This window comes from Phycodurus eques, chromosome 18 (assembly GCF_024500275.1).
Source record: "Phycodurus eques isolate BA_2022a chromosome 18, UOR_Pequ_1.1, whole genome shotgun sequence".
Lineage (NCBI taxonomy): Eukaryota > Metazoa > Chordata > Actinopteri > Syngnathiformes > Syngnathidae > Phycodurus > Phycodurus eques.
This window is the reverse complement of record NC_084542.1, coordinates 12,020,855-12,042,196: the sequence shown is the minus strand read 5'-3', so window position 1 is coordinate 12,042,196 and position 21,342 is coordinate 12,020,855. Positions and strand designations below refer to the sequence as shown.

Sequence of the window (21,342 nt, the reverse complement as noted above, 5' to 3'; positions counted from 1 at the left end):
AGCCACAGGTGCCAAATAACAATAAACAATAAAAGAAACAGCGAGCGTGGAACATTGCGGGCCTTACATCGTCAGGCCGTGCATCGTTATTACCAAAGCCAAATAGTCGTGGTCACCTGGATTTGTGCACTCTTGATGGCATATTACCGAATATCAGGGAGACACGACAGTGAACTCCTGTTTAGCCTCTGCGATACGTACCAGCGATAGGTGAAAATCTGCAATATCGAGAAAATCTGCGATATATATATATATATATATATATATATATATATATATATATATATATATATATATATAAATAAGGAGAAGCGGCTCAGAAAATGGATGGATGGATGGATATATATATATATATATATATATATATATATATATATATATATATATATAGAGAGAGAGAGAGAGAGAGAGAGAGAGAGAGAGTGCGAGAGAGCGAGAGAGAGAGAGACTACATGAAAACATTCTTTTTCCCACACATTTAAACTCACACTTAATTAAATGCTGTATGAGGAAAATACCCTTCTCACTATATTGTATAACATCACTTTGAGGAAATGAAAAGAAGACTCCCACTTTCCAAAGTAAACGCAAAAGCGTGCATTTCATTTAACCAAAAGGTCACTAGTTTACTGTTAACGTCATGCGAAATGCCATAGATGGAAATGAGCTCTTAGTCCCTTCCTTGACACGAGACAAATTTTAATATATATATTAAAAGAATCGCCAACTATATGAGGCTACAAAATTGTGAAAAATTAAGCCATTGTCTCTGCAACATCTCCCATCTGTCATCTAGCAACTTTCTTATGCCTACACGTCCCTTAACATTTGAGCTGTTAAAATACATCCGCTTAAAGGTGGCTGGAACATAACCCGAGCGTGTCGTCCCGGGGTTTTCCACGCCACGACGATCGGCGCTAGCCAACAGCGAGTCTGCAAGCTAACCAGCGGACGGGACTCTGCTCGGCGAGCGGTCTCATCCAAGGCATCGACATCTCGTTTGTGAATTTAAATTACAACACTGAGCTGTTTCTTAAATTGCGGTTATCAGGGAAGCAGGCATAGCTCGCTAGCTAACATCACACTGTTGTGGTAGGAATGACCCTCGTAATAATAACTAAGTACCTCGGAATTGCGTGTGCTGACCACTGATGCAAACAAAGGTGCTCCAGTTCTTATGTAGTTTGGAGGGGGACTCATGCTGGACACCCAAGTCCGCCACTGAGCGCAGTTTTAAGTAAACTGAAAAGGTGAGTTTCTCTACAATTCAGTACCGTGTCATGTGTAATTACTGTTTTTCATTTAATATGTATTTTTTAATTTGTAGCTTAAAAATATAACATTTTAAATACAAATATTTACTGTAGTTCTAATTTTATGACTGAATTAGTGACTATAGAGATTTTACTTAGATACAAATTCAGGTTTTGTTACCACCATAGGAAAGGAACTTTGTTGTAAATGGAGGACGCCACTTGTTTTCAGAGTTAAGATGCAGGTTCTGTTGCATTTATGATTTACAGAGGTTAACTTCTTTTTACACTTTTGCTTATGTAGTAATTTTTCCTCAAAAAAGAAAAATAAATTAACCATACAGTTAATAAAGGATTTGTAATAATACATCCATGGCCAAACTGCAATGGTGACACGTTTTAATGACATTATTGTGTTTGTAAAAATGTCAACTTCCAGCCATTGAAGCTTTTTTTTTTACAGCACAGCCTTTTGTTGTGAAGTCACTAATACATGTGTTCAGTCTTGCACCACTAAATCTATAGCTGCACGGCACATAACAAGCAACACTGGGGAAAGAAAACATGGTTTCAGCATCATGTTGGCCAGCCCCCCACCACACGCACACACACACACACACACCATCATACAACGGGAGATCATTTCATGTACAGCGCAGATGTCCTCGTGTGTGCGTATGTGTGTGTGTGTGTGTGTGTGTGTGTGTGTGTGTGTGTGTGTGTGTGGATCCCTGTGGTGCAAATCCTTGGAGCTGATTTAGTGAACAGCGTTGGATGGAGAAGGAGCAGCACACGCGCTTGTCATGTTACAGCATGGAGCACGGCGAACCACTCAACGGTTCTCTTCTTGTGAGAGGTTTCGCGCGTGTGTAAACCCACAACATGGTCACGCTCGTTAAACAAGAAACGGCTTATTATTCAACCCTTTTACAGGTTACTATGTACTAAATTACAGCAAGTTGTTAAATAAATTATATATATATATATATATATATATGTATATATATATGTATATATATATATGGATTTTATTTCTGCATCGATCTACATTTTCCTAATTATTTTAAAAATATCATTCTGTTTTTAATAATGATGTACCTTCCATAATATTTATTTATATATTTTCCATGATTTACTTTGATTGTTGTTACAATGCAAGCCATATGGTTCCTTGCTCTATAAAGACAAGACCGGTCTTTTAAAAATAACACAATTTGATTACATTCAATGCAATAATGAAGAAAAGTCAGTCTGTTTCAAAACTAGATAAACCAATGGCTTTGAAAAGTCAATAGATCTCGTTCCATCATGGAGTAAGGATCCCTGAATATCTTTGGATTCTTTTAGATTGTAAGCGACTAATACATAGCTTCGATTGCCCCTGTTTTTTTTTCTGTCTTTCAAAATTAATATGATTCTTTGTTTGATACATAAAATAATAGTGCTTGAAAGTTTGAAACTGGTTTAAAATAATGCCCAGCAGTGTAAAAACTTGAAGTACATCTTGATTTGACTTGCCATTTGGGTCTAAAACTGAATGCAAGGGAGGAGGGAAAGAAAATCTGATACAGGCCCATGCCCCACTAAATATCCAACTAATTAACTATGACTCAGTATACTAAAAATGCTAACCAAAAACAGATACAAGCTGTCATAATGGCGCTGCACGAGAATCGATTGAAAATGGACTCCGAACACGAACATAAATCTAACAGGGCCAAATCATTTGTTGTCATATACAGTGACTTTCAGACTTAAGTAGATTCCCAGTTCTAAGCATGATAAACACGACCCTGAACTGAGAATGTTTAATTATTAAGCAAAGTCACACTTTTGACTTTCGACAGCTACCTTCAAGCATCTTGGATCAAACACTCTTGAAAAATCAATATATTTCTTAAGCTGAAAGAGATTTAATCGCTCCGAGTTCAAGAGCTGAGCAGAAACATGTACCAATCTGACTTTTGACGTCAGTGTCCTCTGTCATCTTGTGTTGGATGTCAAAATCAATAGGCATTGACATTGATAAATAATTCTAGGAAGGTTGAAGAAGATTGTATTACGATAATGTCCGGTAGAGTGCTGACACAGAACATGCACCTCAAGCACTGACCTGCAAATATATTGGGTCTGGCGAAGATTCTTGCTTTTATGCTGAACGGGTACACAAATACCCATTTTCTAACATCTTAACCGATTTTGGAAATGGGAGAGCCCCCACACATGACAGGGAAAACTGGTGCAGTACCAAGTCTGACCTGTGAGAGGCAGCCGAGTGCCACATGGCACCCAGACTGCCCCCCCCACAAAAAAATCCAAACAAAAACCAAAGAAGAACAATAAGTACTAGGAGTAGAAGAACAATAACAAAAAGCTAGGCTAACTGTTAGCTTCAGGTCGATTCCTAATTGATTTTGTTTCGTTACATGTCACAATCACGGAGTTTTTGAGGTTTACCCTTTACGATAGTTGGTTAATTTTCTGAGCAGATCGGGGTGTGGAAAAAAAAAATCACTTAGCAGGATAATCGGTATGAGTAATATTTTAGAGCCATCAGGATTTTGCTGACTGGAAAGGAGAAAAATGCTAAAAATCGCTTTATCGTGTGTGTAAGTCTTGATTGGTTGAAAACTGTCAATCATTTGTAGTCATATAAGTATGTGGGAACTACAAATATGGTGGCTTTTATAGTACTGCAGCTTTCTTATTTGAAACACGATAGCCCTATTGGATTGATTGTTTAGTTGTTGTTGTTTTATTTTTCTAAGAAACCAAGACTCGTTACGTGTAGTAGTCTGTTTTAAAGATAAGCACCTTTGTGACTTCAAGCATAGCTTTATTACATAGCCATATTTTCTCCAGACACGCAAACACACAAAGAATGAAAAGACCGAAAGCGGGAATGCGGCATAAGTGAGCGGGATGAATCCTACAGAGCAGCGTGTGGAAGCCTCCCAGGCATCAGGAGTCTGAGCGAGGGCTTCGTTTGCGTCCGCTACATGTCGTGTCCTCGGGAGCGGCTACCATGATACAAAGTCCTATAAAATGTCTTGATCTTGTACAAAAACAAACATTATTATTATTATTATTATTATTATTATTATTATTTGTAGAAATCCTGCATTAAAACAACAACTTAGAGAGACATTAGAAGCGTATTACATTGAGGCTTTTGAACCAAAAGCTTTGGCACGAGGAAAAAGACGGTACGATGAGTTGGCAAAGATGATTCCGAAATATACACACCAGTTCATAGGAAATCTGTTTGGCGATGTCTACTCTTCGTCCTCTTGTTGATGTGATTTATTATTTATTTTCCAATTCTCCAAATAATCCTAAAGAAACTAAGGGGAAGGGAAATATGGGCTGGGTCACACAGAGGTCGGACTTGAACAGAAAAACTACATCCTGTGTCACTATTTATGTGTGTGCGCGCGTGTTTGTGTGTGTTAGTCCACTCTCAGCATATACAGCCCTCTTCATCTCCAGCTGCCTTCACAAAATGACCATCACAGTGAGGTGACACTGCTCAGCTAGCTTGATTTCCACAGGAAACATCTCTCTACATAACAAATAAAAAAAGAAAAGAAAAAAAGATCGTCAACTTTACACGGCGGTAAAGGTCAGTCATGATGTCACCCAGCTCCACTCACTGCGTTCCCCCACACAGAGGGAAGTTCTTATTTTTTATTTTTTGTCTTTTCACGCCATGGTTTCCTTCCCGGGGAGTCTCCTGTCGTTGAACGTGTGCATGTTGATGACTTCCTCCGTCTTAACGATGACCGGCGGCTGCGGCTTCTGCTTGAGACGACGCTGGCACTTCAGAGACACCCGCAGCTCGTCCATCATGGCGCTGCAGAAGGATCTCTGCGCACAGCGGAGACAGCAAGGAGACGAGGGTTTACGCCGCACTGCTCGCAACACCGATGATTACGCTCACGGGACGCCACATTAGGCACACCTGCACCCGAGAACCAAACGAGATTAAAAACTAACGGTGATGAAGTCTTCCGGTGCATTGCCCCCAAATTGGGCGAATTGACCTTCTTTTGAGCTAAGAGGTGCCTCTTCAGTGGACATTAAAAAAACTAAACAAAAAAGCAGATAAAAGCAAATGTTTCTAGAGAGAAATTCCAATAAGTTGTGATTGTTTTTGATTTTTTAAAAATTGATTTTGATTTGTTTGAAATGTATAGTTATAACTGTAAAATGTATGACTTTATTATATATGACACACTTTGTAAATCCTCTCTGAAAATGCTATATAACTGAAATTGGCTTACTTACCTGGTAGCTATCTTACTGAGAGTTCTTTCTAAAGTATTGACTCGCTCATGTAGATAAATCCGGTAACCATAGTACAACCCCTGTCTTTAAATTTTAATTTAATGCAATTTCTAAAATGTTAATGTAATTTCTTTAAAAAAAAATCAGATCAATAACATTTTGTAGTAATTTTTTATTTATTTTAATGATTTTATTTTTTTACTTTTTAAACATTTTTACATTATTGTAATTTCTTACACTTATTTGTATTGATTTTTTATAGTTTATAGAAATATGTGTTTGCTTTTAATTTAAATGAATTATTATGTAGTATTATTTAAATAAACATATGACTCAACTAATACCTAGCTGACTGAACCCTTATTGATGTAAAGGTACAATTTGTCAATTTGTATTTATGATAATATTATTATTATAAATATTATTTTTATTAATACCATTCCTCTCAAACTTTCGCTCCATGTACGCGAAACAGTAACACACAATATTTGATTTAATTACTGCCTGTACATCCAGTTGTTCTAATACGTTTAGAAACCCTGGCAGAATTTATAAAATGTGTACCAATCATTAAAGAAAACATGAGTGATCAGGCTAAAGTTATTCGAAATCGGCAATGTTTTTTTTCACCCAAAAAAAGGTCGTTCTGAGAAAGATTTCCTTTGGAAACAAGCGAATCTTATGCAACCTTGACTATATGTGAACTGTTTTTGTCCAAACATTGTGTACATGACATGAAATCCTTTATATAAAATGTTCATGTGCCTGCTAGGCCAACATTCCCAAGCCAAATGGATGATGCTGAATCCAATTTGTGTGTAGGAGTGTGACACGTAGGCGGCTTGGACAGCAGGTAATTTTCTTTCACTTATACACACAATTTGACTGGTGCATGAATGACATCTTGTGCCCTCTCTGAACGAGGTGATTATAGAAGAAGAAAAGCACCGGAAGTGTGTGCAGGCAAAAAGGAACGGGGGAAAGAAGAGGCGGATAAAAAAAACAAAACAAAAAAGCAAAAAGCCATTGGTTTCATGTTGGAGGAAGGTGACAGGTAGAAAGAATAGAGCGAGCGGGAGGGAGGCGAGTAAATGAACAACCACCTCGCCAGCGTGGATGTTGTGGCATTTGAAATGATTCAAACACTGCGAGCCGGGATCTTGATTAATGATCGCTGAGATGTGCTCGGAACGTACGCACAAACACAAACTAATCAGCGGCGAGGTGGCAGGTGGGAAAAACAAATGCACTGAGGCCATTTTTTAAAGTAACACTGCCTTCCGCGCTGTATTAACACTACAGTGAAAACATGTGTGACCTCATTGCATTCTAAAAAGTCAAATCAATGTCGACGCTGTGCCACCAAATTAAAAAGTTGCATTTGTAAACGAGAAAGGCACTCAGCAGAGCGCGACCAAGGTTAAACAAAAGTATTTGTTTACCCGTTCGTAAAAATGACTGCACTCTACCATTTTTCATTTAGGGTTGTGGGAAACGGTTTTATTCGTTTGTTTTTCGGTTTGTTGGCTAGCAGGCTACTTCCTGTGTCTCAGAGGCAATATGGTGGTTGGGGAACTAAAAACACCACCCAAAGTGATTACGTGGAAAGCATAAAATGCGAGCGGAGTCGGTGTTGCCTGTCACTTAATTCTACCAGCAACAGTACGTCGTGCTGCTACGTGCGTGCTAATGCTACGTAGCATTAGCAGCTTGCTGCTACTAGCGGTGCAGCCACCGGACCAAAGCAGTAATCAATCGTGTCAATCGGCATTATTCAGGTGGTTTGTAACATGACAGAACTAGCTAATCTCTATTGTTATTAAAGAAGACGCACATTTGAGAGAAGCAAAAATGTTTACCGCGTATCTAGACTCATAATGCATCCCCCAAAAAATGAATAAATCCGGACTGTAAATTAGTGCACTGTTGAGAGAAATTTGTTCTCATATTTTTTGATATTTATTTGCTTGAATGCGCCTTGTTTGCTTAGTATGGAAATATAATGATGGGAGGAGTATTGCATTCTTGAAATGTTGAACTATGCACTCGCCTCTTTAATTTTCAGTACAGAGGCTTTAAAACTGGCAGTTCAAAGTACCGGTAAGTTTAAAAACAACATTAAAAAAGATCAAACAATGTACAAAAATGAAAAAAAAAAAAAATGTACAATGTACAAAAATCAATTGTGATTTTGTTAAAACTTTGAATTTGTTTTCATTTTTTTTGCCGTATCGCCCAGCCCTTTAGCCAGGCAACTAAAAATCGTACCTTCTCCAGTTGGGCGTTCTGCTTGGACTTGTATAGGACCTCCCCCACGGCCACAAAGACAGACAGGACCAGTCCGGCGGCCAGTACGATAAAGATTCCTCCGATGTTCTGCACCCCCAAAGCGCTGGCCTCTTTGCTCTCCTCCTCGGGACAGCCGTTCCCCCTCCACCATTTCTCCTTCATCATGTGCAGCTTGCCCTCTTCTTGCAGCTGCAGAATGGCAATTGTGATTTTGTCCCTGTATGGAGAGCCTACGGGAGACACACAAAAAAACAATGATGATGTCATGTGGTGTTTTTGTTTTTGTTTGCTAGGGTACATTCTAGGAAAACTACACTAGTGGCTTCTACTGCTGGATGTGCTTCAAATTGTAAGTAATACATCCATCAATCAAAACAGTTTTCCAGGCCCATATTGTAGTCATGGTTGCGCGGAGTGCCACGCCAAATGTACCCAAGTTTTAAGATCATGGTTACTTTCACATTCAGTACAGTAAGGGAAGAAAAAAACAACAACATTAAATGCTAATCATCATTTTTGGAAAAAGGAACAGATTTTATAACAAATATAATAAAATATCAACAGCTTAACTCTCAGCGCAAAAGTGCAACATCAATTATTTGGCTTCTTTTTAGGAAGGATGCAGACGAGTGCAACAATAACAGTTTGAGCTGTGTGAATGATTATGCTATATAAACACTAAGAATGACATTTATTATTGCTTTAGTTGTACTTGAAGCGCTACTTTTTTTTTGCACTGCTGTGATGCGTTAACAAACTTAACGTTGTGTCAAAAAACAAACAAACAAACAAACAAACAAAAAACAGAGCATATAGCTTGGCATGATTTCTGCAAGTCAGAAGCTGAGCTGCACTGTGTTTGTTAACAGACTTGATCCCAAATAGCGTGCGCTAAATTGCGCGTTCACTCTTTGATGGGCGTGTTGCATGTGATTTACTAAGATTGAGATCTTTTACGAAAATCCTAAATTATGAAGTAGTCGGGAGGTGCTATAGGGGTATCAGAGTAAGGACATACAGACTCAAGAACATTTTTTTTTGTGAATTTGTAAATAGTGAACCACCAACATAATATGCAAAGAACATTATAATTTTTAAAACATACAACTAGTTTTGGGCGACTGGTTAGCATGTCTGCCTCGCAGTTCTGAGGACCCGGGTACAAATCCGCCCCCACCTACGTAGAGTTTGCATGTTCTCCCCGTGCCTGCGTGTGTTTCCTCCGGGTACTCCGGTTTTCCTTCCACATCCCAAAAACATGCGTGGTAGGTTAATTGAAAACTCGAAATTGCCCATAGGTATGAATGTGAGTGCGAATGGTTGTTTGTTTCTATGTGCCCTACGATTGTCTGGCGACCGGTTCAGGGTGTACCCTGCCTCTCGCCCGAAGTTAGCTGGGATATGCTCCAGCACTACCACGACCCCCGTGAGGATAAGCAGCACGGAAGATGAATGAATGTATGAATGAATAACTACTTTTGAACAGAAGTTGAGAATAACATTTTTTTTTGTGTGCAAGCTCTCACAGGCCACATAAAATGATGCCGGGGGCCGGCGCTGGGCCGCGGGCCTTGAGTCGGCACCCGTGCCGGCAAAGCTGAAGCGCAAAGTACCTCTTGGCGGGAATGAAGCCATTTACGTCGGTGCCAACATACGACCTGACACGTTACATATGGCTGCACACGGGGAGTCCTCCTTTGGATCCCGCTAATCCTGATAGTCACGGGGTGAGTCCATTCACACTCTACGTTCCCATTAACACACAGCAAGTTGGCAACAAAGTATCGGTTTCAGAAGCATCGAACGAGTTGCTGTTTGCACACGCGCCGCAAATGGTGTGCGCATGCAGTAAACAGCCACCCAGCTGGGTGTATATTACACGGCAGCGGGATTATGTGTGTATATTTGAGATGGGGTTTCATTATTTGTGAGCCGTTGAATGGCATGATGAGTAGGGGGCGGTGGGGAGGGGGGAGCTCGTGGGAGGGTGGCGGTATTAGTGGCACAGTAGGAGCTACATGGGTGATCAAAGGAGGAGTTATGGTTGCAGAGGAGCTGAGCGGGGTCTTGTTCCCGCCGCTTCCACAAAAAAGTGCGACATACAGACACACACACACGCGCACACACACACACACACACACACACACACTCTCTCTCTTCCCAGAGAGAGATTAATGCTCAGGGTAAGCTTTATCATTCATTTATAAACCATGTTAAAAGCACGTTACGTCTATTTCTATTTCTGATGTAAAAAAAGAAGGAAATTCAAATCATCAACAAAGGCAGTGTTTTGCCTTTTAAACAAATTTCCATTTAGATCCATTTGCAAAATCATAACCGTGGAACGTTGAAGGGGAAAATACCTACTACACTATACGACTACAATTAAAAAAGTAAACCATCTTTTTTTGTGATAATGGAGCCAACAAATTAAACTTTGAAGTTTTGGAAAATCATTCTAGTTATGTTTAATAGTTTCCCATCTGTTGCGGACTCCACGACTACAGAATCAAGTCTTTTTATTTTGCAGTTCATTCCCAGTGTCATCCATCATTTTCTGTTATCATCCATCATCCTTTCATCTCACGGAGTCCATTTATTTGGACACGAAAAAGGCAATGCCAGACAATTACACAGACTTTTTATTTATTTATTTATTTTTTAAACATACACTAAGGTCCACAAGTATTTGGACACTGACTGAGTTTTTCAGATGCTATCTTTATTTTGCAAATATTAAAAATGATGGCCCATCTATCCAGCCCCCTAAAAACTCAGTATAAAATGGCTTCCGCGCAAAGAGGTCATTGCTGTCTTTTTGTAAAACGTCTTCAATCTAATCTAAAACTGAATGTCTACACTTCAATCACACATTTGATTGTTGTAATTGGAAACCGTTGTGATGGTGCATAAAGGCAAAACAGTAAAAACTCTCTTCTGGACATAGTTGTAAAGTTGTTATTTTTGTTTCTTTTAGTAACTTTGAAATTGACAGTTCAATGAAAAAGATGCACTTTAAATTAGGGGATTTTTAGGCACGCTTAAGACAACAAAAATTACTTTTACTCATGTTTTTAAAAATATATAAAACTCATAAACCTGGAGAAAAATGCTTTTCATTTGACAGTGAATAAAAAATGTTTTTTTCTTTTTTTGGAAATTCCCCAGGAAATAATATTTGATTTTTGTTTGTTGAAGTTGCTCCAGGGCTCCCCCGAACATGTGACTGACTTCTAAGCCACTTGAAAGTATGATGTGGAGCTGTTCATTTGGTGCTCACCAATGTACTTGGTAACCACAGAAAAAAAATGTAATGAAATAAATAAAAAAACAACAACATTTAAAAGTACATCTCATGTTTAATAATGATTGTAATAATGCTACAACATAATTTTATTATGTGGCAAAGTCCAATCAACGCTCTCAACTGAGGTGTCCTAGCTGGTCCACCATTATTTCATTAACTTGAGCCAGTGTGCCAACATGATTTTTAAACTATTAACTTGATGGGAAAAGTTACTTATTGTAGAGTACATATAAAGGTATGGAATGAATGCATGTTTAATGCAAGCCATGTCCTATAAACGCGACTTTTTTGGAGCTGTTGTTTTGGAGTAAAAACATTACATAATATTGATTTAAAGTCTACTTCCATGCTTACGTGCGCACACACGCTTAAGGATACACATCGGCTCAATTTGCATGTTCATGTGTTCAAGCATATGCTTCATTTGAAGATGGGAGATCTCTCAAGTATCACAGACTCCTGATTGTTCCTCCCCTCGCTTCCCTCTCGCCGCAAACCCCTCCATCATATTTCAAATGATAAATGATGGCCTAACAAAGGAGGCCTTGGATAAATGCTAATAGGATGAGCCCTCAGAGACAAGGATAGAGAGCTGGAGCCGCAGCAAATGGAAAAGTGCGACGCTTGACGCTACGTGCATTCATAACTACCTTACAAATGTTGAAAAGCGCAAGGCATCCATCACTCCCACGCAGACGAACGGCTGCTACGCTAACGCTTTGAGTCGATAGCTCTGCTTTTTGGGAAAGGGAATGGGGGGAACCGACGAGCACTTAAAGATTAAACGTGCTTTCACGCCTATAGGTTGCTTTCTCACAGCCAAATCCATTGATAGTTTTTTTTTTTTTTTTTTTTACACTTGGTCTGCTTCCCCCCAGGCTAAGGTTTCTTTTCACATGGCAAAATAATCCAAGTGAAGCAAAATGCGTTACCACGAGCCACCCGGGATCTTTCACTTCTCTTATTGATCACAAGAATGTAAACAGGAAAAAGAAAACAGCACACAAATTGATCTTAAACTGAGGGCACTTTAAAGGTAACACATTTTCCTTTTAGTGATTGGCATAGTTATTGATTATTCAATGAACTGATTCTTTAGAATCACCTTTCATAGATTGTTTATTATTATTATCATATCTTGAAGCAATTGCTCCATTTTTAAAGCTAAACCGTGCCGCGAACAGTGAAAAACCGCGACGAATTGACGCCCACCCAATTTTGTATTTTTGATTGCCTATATTAATAGTGTAAACTAAATATACTGCAAACTATAATGCCACAAGAGAATATCAATACAAACTAATTTTACAACATTAAACTTAAAAACAAATGACTTATAGCTGGGGTGTCAAACTCATTTTTGTCGCGCCTCCCGTCTTAGTTATGGTTTCCCTCGGAGGGCCATTATGACTGTGAGCCCATGTTAAAGCATGATTGCCTCATATTATTTATTACATATAAACAACAAATGGATGGATAACTCATCGAAGTAGTTATGAAATCAGAAGTCAGTAAAAATTGTTAATTGTTGACCTGCAGTATGAACATGACATAAAGGGGATTTTTTTAGGGAATGTTGAATTAATTTATTATTATTAAATATTGTTGTTTATTGTTTTAAAAAAATATATTTTCTATTTATTTTCAAAAGGGCACTAGTAACAAAAAAATGCTTGCGATATCTCAACGTAATAAAAACAATTTGCAATTTTGATATTTCAGTAAACATGAAGTCAACACACATGATTTGGTTTTATGGTCCACATAAAATGATGTGGTGGGCCATATATGGCCCCCGGGCCTTGCCTTTGACACCTATGGCTTATAGGTTATCTAATTTTGGAAAAAATAAAAATGCACCGGAAGTTCTGCATGAGCGTGCAGCGAGGACTCTCCGTAATTTCCACTAACCGCCCAGGCTAAACTTTCTTCCTGACTTACAAAGCTTGTCTCTCACTCAGGATGTCTCACTTCAACATACTGTACAGCGAATAGCTTGTGATAAGTTCCACAGAAAATATGCAAATAGTGACCTGCGAGTATATTATGCTACAGAGTACTATGTTTGATTGTCAAAAAGATTTTGAGAAAAAATTCAATAAAATTCTTAACATGAATACTGAATTCTAAAAATCATGTAATTTAGTTATATAAAAAAAGAAGTTCATACTAAATATGTGAATGTAATTTTTCCCAAACTTGATTAAGGGAATTTTGTCAAATGCCCATCCCAGCTTCACGCAGAAAAAAAACTATAATCGGACATCATGCTGTCCGTCTCCATGCTAAACTCAAGACGTATTTGTTTAGTGTGTCTACACACCACCACAACCAACACGTGACCATGATGTCGTCAAACCCGATTTGTTCATTTGCCAGTTGGATCGACTCATCTCGAAGCAGGTACAAGGTTATGCAGTACGCCTGTGAAGGTTGCATCCACCACATCAAAGTGACGCAAGGCAATGATGCGAAACACACACTGACGCTAACGCATAGAGATGACACAGCGAAAGTGAACCACGGCAACGCCTGACAATAGAGACAGAGGACAACAATATTAAGGAGTGGATATAAAAAGTCAACACACCCCTGTTCAAATGAAGGGGAAGGAGAAGGAGGGGGCCGGGGGGCAAGGCAGGGAAGCTGTAGGCATATGTACAATTCTTCCAAGGAAAAAACACTTTGGGTAAAATTGATGAGAGAGAGGGGAATTTTTCTTAATGTAAATATTACTGAATGAAGAAAAACATGGGTTGCTGGAAAAAGGGCACTTTTTTTCATCCAGGGCAAAAGGGCAGATGCTCGATCACCACCTAGTGGCTACGTGCGCACATACCTGTTTCTCACACACACAAAACAAACTGAACACCACATGAGCAAGCATTTTGGCAGAGGAAAACAGATGCCTCAACCGATTTTTGGACGGCACCCAAGTTCGATTTCTGCGTTCACACCCGACCGAACGAACTTCACTGAGGGAAAAAAAAAAAAAAAAAAACAAACGGCAAGGACGTCCAAAGTCGGGGGGGGGGAAATCCTATTCTTTTGTGAGAGCTGCTACATTTAGTGATTAAAAGAGACATTTTCCATCAAAGAGGAAACATTTGAGGAAGCGTAATCAGCTTTATTCTGAAACAGTCAGAGCTGAACACTCTCAACGTGAGAGCGAAATGAATTAGTGAGAAGTAATAACTCCTGCAGCAGACATCCTAATCAGTAGTTTTTCTTATGCATTTATCAGTGTAGCACTTATCAGGGAAATGAAGGATTTGAAATATAGCTGGTTACGTCTGATACACTGCGTCGTGGCACCGATGAAAAGCAACCGGGAAGGTCTGATGTCCATTTCAAGGACGTCCGTGTAAAGTCGACGGCGCAGCGGGGCGATACATCACGACGCCGCCTCGGCTTTTGTTACGGCCGCGGCAATCATCGCATCTCTGCAGATCTATAACCGCACCGCGCTCATCAACACGAGGCAGCTCCAGATGTGGATGGCCAGAATTAATCATCCGTATTTTGATGGCCTTCATATCGCCCGTGATGGATGCGGCCATTAGCCCCCCCGCCCTCTCCGACACGCCGGTCGCAGTGCTCCCGTTGGCCTCGTGGCGACCACTTTAACCTTTATGGCAACTGGGACAGAAATCAGCAGCAGCTTTCGACTCCAGTACCCTTGGGATACATTTATCCGCCCGCCGGCTGCTTTGCATACAGCACAACACAACACAACGCTCCCCGGCGTGAATGATGAGTGTCGCATAAAAAGTTTGATGCTTTGAGAGTGTCTCATCTTTTTTGACAGGCGCAAATGTAGATTAGAAAAACAGACGCGCGAGCGGCCGGATTGTCGTCTGATTGTTTGCCGGCGAAGTGTTTTGTTGAGGCGCTTTGACGCCGGGCTACAATTTACGTGGCGTCAAGCCAGACATGAGGGAGGGTGGGGGTCTGCGGTAAATTCACTTTCGAGTCGCTTTCCACAATTCTTCCCCTCACGGTCGTCGCTCTTTGTGACATGAAGAATAAGCTAAATCACACCATTAGGAGATATCCGCCAACATTAAGGCTTTGCCTCTCTAGCAGTGAGTAAATATGCCATGACATCTGCAGAAGTCAACCTTTCGAAGCCTTTTGTTTTTAATGCTACATTTTGTAGAAATGTACCTTCTTTTTTCAGTTGACTACAATTATTTGATTGACTATGAGGAATGATCAATTAATCTATTAATTGTCATTTCAAAATATGCTTTAAAAGTAAAAAAAAACAAAAAAAAAACAAAGTTGAGTTTAAAACAGGAAATATTGTAAGACCTCAGCTCAATGAGTGGGCAAAGGATGGACCTTTCCCTTTTTAGTATATTGAGTGATAAAACCACAAAAATGTACAACCCCAATTCCAATGAAGTTGGGACATTGTGTTAAACATCAATAAAAACAGAATACAATAATTTGCAAATCATGTTCAACCTATATTTAATTGAATACACTACAAAGACAAGATATTTAATGATCAAACTGATAAACTTTATTGTTCTTAGAATTTTATGGCTGCAACACGTTCCAAAAAAGCTGGGACAGGGCCATGTTTACCACTGTGTTACATCACGTTTTCTTTTAACAACATTCAATAAACGTTTGGGAACTGAGGACACTAATTGTTGAAGCTTTGTAGGTGGAATTATTTCCAATTCTTGCTTGATGTAAGGCTTCAGCTGTTCAACAGTCCGGGGTCTCCGTTGTTGTATTTTACGCTTCAATGACAGACAGGTCTGGACTACAGGCAGTCCAGTCTAGTAACCGCACTCTTTTACTACGAAGCCATGCTGTTGTAACACATGCAGAATGGGATTTGGCATTGTCTTGCTGAAATAAGCAGGGCGTCCATGAAAAAGATGTTGCTTGGATATGTTTCTCCAAAACCTGTATGTAACTTTCAGCATTAATGGTGCCTTCACAGATGTGTAAGTTACCCATGCCATTGGCACTAACACAGCCCCATACCATCACAGATGCTGGCTTTTGAACTTTACGTCCATAACAGTCCGGATGGTTCTTTTCCTCTTTGGCCCGGAGGACACGACGTCCAAAATTTCCAAAACAATTTGAAATGTGGACTCGTCAGACCACAGAACACTTTTCCACTTTGCATAAGTCCATCTTAGATGAACTCGGGCCCAGAGAAGCCGGCGGCGTTTCTGGGTGTTGTTGATAAATGGCTTTTGCTCCGCATAGTAGAGTTTCAAGTTGCACTTACGGATGTAGCGCCGAACTGTATTTACTGACATTGGTTTTCTGAAGTGTTCCTGAGCCCATGTGATGATATCCTTTACACATTGATGTCGATTTTTGATGCAAAGCCGCCTGAGGGATCGAAGGTCACGGGCATTCAAGGTTGGTTTTCGGCCTTGCCGCATAATTGTAGTGATTTCTCCATATTCTCTGAACCTTTTGATGATATTATGGACCGTAGATGATGAAATCCCTAAATTCCTTGCAATTGTACGTTGAGGAACATTGTCCTTAAACTGTTCGACTATTTTCTCACACACTTGTTCACAAAGAGGTGAACCTCGCCCCATCTTTGCTTGTGAATGACTGAGCAATTCAGGAAAGCTCCTTTTATACCCAATCATGGCACCCACCTGTTCCCAATTAGCCTACTCACCTGTGGGATGTTCCAAACAGGTGTTTGGTGAGCATTACTCAACTTTCTCAGTCTTTTTTGCCACCCGTCTCAGCTTTTTTGGAACGTGTTGCAGCCATAAAATTCTAAGTTAATGATTATTTGCTAAAAACAATCAAGTTTATCAGAATCAGAATCATCTTTATTTGCCAAGTATGTCCAAGAAACACACAAGGAATTTGTTTCCGGTAGTTGGAGCCACTCTAGTACGACAACAGACAGTCAACTGACAGAGAACACTTTAGAGACATAAAGACATTGACAAAAACAGTCACTGGGCAATAAAGGGTTGCTTTATATCTGGTAATGCCGGTATAATTTTTTTGTTGTTTTTTGTTTTTGACAATTGTGCAAAAAGATGCTGAGTCCTCTTATCAGTTTGAACAGTTCAGTTTAAATATCGGGTCTTTGTAGTGTATTCAATTAAAGATAGGTTGAACATGATTTGCAAATCATTGTATTCTGTTTTGATTTATGTTTAACACAACGTCCCAACTTCATTGGAATTGGGGTTGTACAAGTTATGACACAAAGGAAACGTGTCATGATAACTGCAGGACAGGAAATGGAACTTGCGATGAACTTGTCTGCTCTTTACAATATGAGCAATACAACTCGATCATTACATTCACAAATTAATTTTACCGTGTAGCTCCAGTAATAACGTAAATTGTATGTAGCTGAAAGGCAAGCATGAAAATAACCAGTGACCAGAGCTTAACAAATGCTATGTTGACTATCAATTCAATTAACAGCACATAGCAAAAGTCCGACCACAAAGCTCAAGGTGTTTTCTTACTGTATCGGTTTCCACAGACATTTTTGTTCCCTCTCCATAACGTGTCTGTTATGTGTTTCAAAGGATGAGTTATTTTACTTTATTTTAGTTTCATTATAAAGCACTGAACAGCTCTTTCTATTTTTATGAGATTTTAAATGTTAATGGTGACACTTTGACCCTGACAGGTATTCAACTTATATTATTTTCTATGGGGGGGATTTCTTCTGGAATTAGAACAATTTGGTAGTCAACTAGCATCACAGAATTGATTGCATTTGACTTTGGAGGGTCACTGATGGTGTAGTGGTACACTCGCCTGACTTTGGTGCGGGCAGCGTGGGTTCAGTTCCCACTCAGTGACGGTGTGAATGTGAGTGTGAATGTACCCTGTGACTGACTGGCGACCAGTTCAGGGTGTAGTCCGCCTATCGCCCGAAGTCAGCTGGGATAGGCTCCAGTGTCCCGCGACGCTAACCAGGATAAGCGGTGTTGAAAATGGATGGATGGATGACTTTGGAGGTTCAACAGTATTTGAGCGAGATGGGATGCAGCGTGGCGGCACGGTGGAGACGACTGGTTAGAGCGTCTGCCTCACAGTTCTGAGGACCGGGATTCAATCCCCGGCCCCGCCTGTGTGGAGTTTGCACGTTCTCCCCGTGCCTGCGTGGGTTTTCTTCGGGCACTCCGGTTTCCTCCCACATCCCAAAAACATGCACGGTAGGTTAATTAACAACTATAAATTTCCCGTAGGTGTGAATGTGAGTGCGAATGGTTGTTTGTTTGTATGTGCCCTGCGATTGGCTGGCAACCAGTTCAGGGTGTACCCCGCCTCCTGCCCGATGATAGCTGGGATAGGCTCCAGCACGCCCGCGACCCTAGTGAGGAGAAGCGGCTCAGAAAATGGATTGATGGATGGATGGATGGGATGCAGCGTCTGCAGTGATGCGGAAACTGCATCGGTCTGTCGTGGTGAAAAAGGAGCTGAGCCGAAAAGGCAAAGCTCTCGATTTACCGGTCGATGTACGTTTCCACTCTATCTTATGGTCACGGGCTGTGGCTCGTGACCAAAAGAACAAGATTGCCGATACAAGCGGCATAAAATGGGTTTCTTACGCAGGGTGTCCGGGATCTCCCTTAGAGATAGGCTGAGAATCTCGGTAATCTGGGAGGGGCTCAGAGTCGAGCCGCTGCTCCTCCGCAAGGAGAGGAGCCGGATGAGGTAGTGCGGGCATCTGGTTAGGATGCCTGGTGAGGTGTTCTGGGCATGTTCCAGAACATGCCCAGAACACCGGGCACAACCAGTACACGCTGGAGACTATATCTCTCCTGGTTGTCCTGGTGACCGTCTCTGGATCACCCTGGAAGAGCTGGACGAAGTGGCTGGGGAGAGGCTTCTCTGCTTCGGTTGCTGCCCTTGCGACCCGACCCCAAGAGAAGCAGGACTGATGCCAGTGTTGTTATTGAGCAGAATAATTCAGCCCGCAGGCGTCGTGTTGCAGTAGCCTATCGCTGATGTCATGTTCTTTCGACAGCAAAAAGTTGAAAACTGAATTAATGGCATGCAGTTTCGTTTTGTCAAATGTTGCGAATCAAAAATAAATTCCACGCCATCACCTAACAATTGAAAATTTTCACCTAAGCGTAAACCTGAGCTCCTTACCCATTGGTGTTCCCACTCCGTAGGCTTTGGAGTCGATGAGGCCTCCGATCTGCGTGAGGTTGCAGTTGCGCTGGGTGACAAACTCGATGGTGGTAGACTCCATGAGGAAGGCGTACTCCGAGGTGAGGGCCCGCTGGATGCCGTCCTCCACGTTTTTCACCATCACTGACTGCCTCCTGCTGTTCATGAACTCCCACATCTTGTCATAGGTGGATATCTTCGTCTTCTGCGTGCGACAGATTGAGAGGCGAATTAGCGACTCAATTTGGGCAATTTTGCTGTTACTTCACAGAGTTATGTTTTATAATGATAATAACATAATAATATGCATTAATTGGTTGCCTAGTCTCGCGTTAACCTTCACACGTAGAAGAAAGAGCGTTTGTTCAGTGTATTGTTGTTTAAAAGGAAAAGAAAATAACATGGAACCAACCACTGTCTTTTCATGGTGCAAGCATTTGATGGGATGATGGGCAATGATGGGATTTGATGGGATTGATGGGCAAACAAGCATTTGATGGGATGTTGCACAAAAAGTACGGCAATGCATTGAAAAGTAAACACATTACTTTTTTAGAGTTGAATGAGGTCGCACAATTTCCTACTGGGCAAATTTGCCCGTAAAAAAAGCATTAAAGATATAAGGGATTTAACTCTAAATGTTTTATTTGTTCTTTGGCTTTTTTGCTTATTACAAAATAATGACCAACCTGGATAAATACTTTTTGGTGAAGAATAATGTGGCAGTACAACTACTTCTTTTTATACTTGGGTCACATGAATTATCTTTGTATTACTCTTCCATTACATTTCTTTTTTTGTCACTTTACATACACTTGTAAGCCAGTTGTAAGTTAAAATGTTACTTAAAACTAACTGTGTGGTAAAGAAACAGTTTGAGTGCAACTGTTTGATGCCATAAAAAAACGTTTTTTTTATGTTTCCAAAAACAAACATTGTGGTCGGCCTGCGTCCTGGAATGGAAAGTGTTTGAATGTGTTTCTTATATATATTATATATATATATATATATATATATATATATATATATATATATATATATATATATTTTAACAAGTGAATAAGTTCTACTGGTGGCACCCTAACCTTACCACTATGAAAGGATAGAAAATATATAAGTCAAAACTGAGAAAACTTGAAATGTAATCCTTTTTTTTGGTCTTTTTTTATAGGGCTGTCACTATCGAATCTTTTCAGAATCGATTCTCCTATTGATTTTTGGTCAAATAATTGAATAATAATCACTACTACTGCTAAAATGAATTTTATTTTTGCATATACTGGTACTGCATATACTGGTACTGAGTGTATAGTCTACATTTGGTGTGCAGAATTTGAGGCAGTAAAATGCTACATGCTAAGCAGTTAGCAATGTAGACATGTAACGGGGTCTTACAAATCACTTACAAACGCTCTTCTGTCGTTTTTGGCAAAGTTTATCAGCGGCCTAACATTGTCTGCAATAAATGTCAGTATGAAACATTGCTTCCGGCGGCGCAAACGCGGTTCCGGGCGGAATTGATCTATATTTTGGTCCCGGCGGAGCTTCGGGGCAGGACTTTTGCATCGACCTATATTTTTGACGTCGACTTACCAGAGTTATTTGATTTTTTCCCCCCCAGCCCTATTTGATTATCAACAGTATATTTGATGGATAACCTACATTGAAGAGCAAAAGGAAACAGGAAAGGCATTTTTCTTTTCTACCTTGAAAAAGGTCATAGTGGCGCCGTCCTCTACCACGCCGTAGAGGATCTTGGTTTGCTTGGCGAGGTCGTCGGCGGAGTCAATGGGCGACTCCATCCTCTCCACGGTGAGGAAGGCGGCCAGGTTGGCCGTGTAGGAGGAAATGATGATAAGGGTGAAGAACCACCAGATGCCTCCCACTATTCGCGTCGACAGCGCCTTGGGCATGAGCTCTGAGCCTGAGGTGAGGGAGGCGGCAGGAGTTAAGCTGCAAAATATATTCATCCCCGCAGCCACTCATCTCGCATTCACTCGTCGAGCTCTATTTGCACCACGTAACAACGCACAACAAGATAACACTGCTTGCTCCAAA

The 21,342-nt window shown here is 40.4% G+C and overlaps 1 protein-coding gene across 4 annotated transcripts in view; it reads right to left on the bottom strand.

The window, feature by feature from the left end:
* Nucleotides 1-4,008: 4,008 nt before the first annotated feature.
* The window catches only part of LOC133416798 (glutamate receptor ionotropic, kainate 2), an 83,241-nt gene continuing 65,907 nt past the window's right edge, over nt 4,009-21,342 (bottom strand). For 3 of the 4 annotated variants that reach the window (XM_061704006.1, XM_061704003.1, XM_061704005.1), the window contains 4 exons: nt 20,991-21,208; nt 19,264-19,489; nt 7,809-8,059; nt 4,009-5,120 (listed from right to left, as the gene is read on the bottom strand). In XM_061704006.1, coding sequence (XP_061559990.1) covers nt 4,956-5,120; nt 7,809-8,059; nt 19,264-19,489; nt 20,991-21,208 — 860 coding nt within the window. In that variant the 3' untranslated portion in view covers nt 4,009-4,955. The remainder of the gene's footprint in view (nt 5,121-7,808; nt 8,060-19,263; nt 19,490-20,990; nt 21,209-21,342) is intronic. The other variant, XM_061704004.1, reaches the window with a different exon arrangement.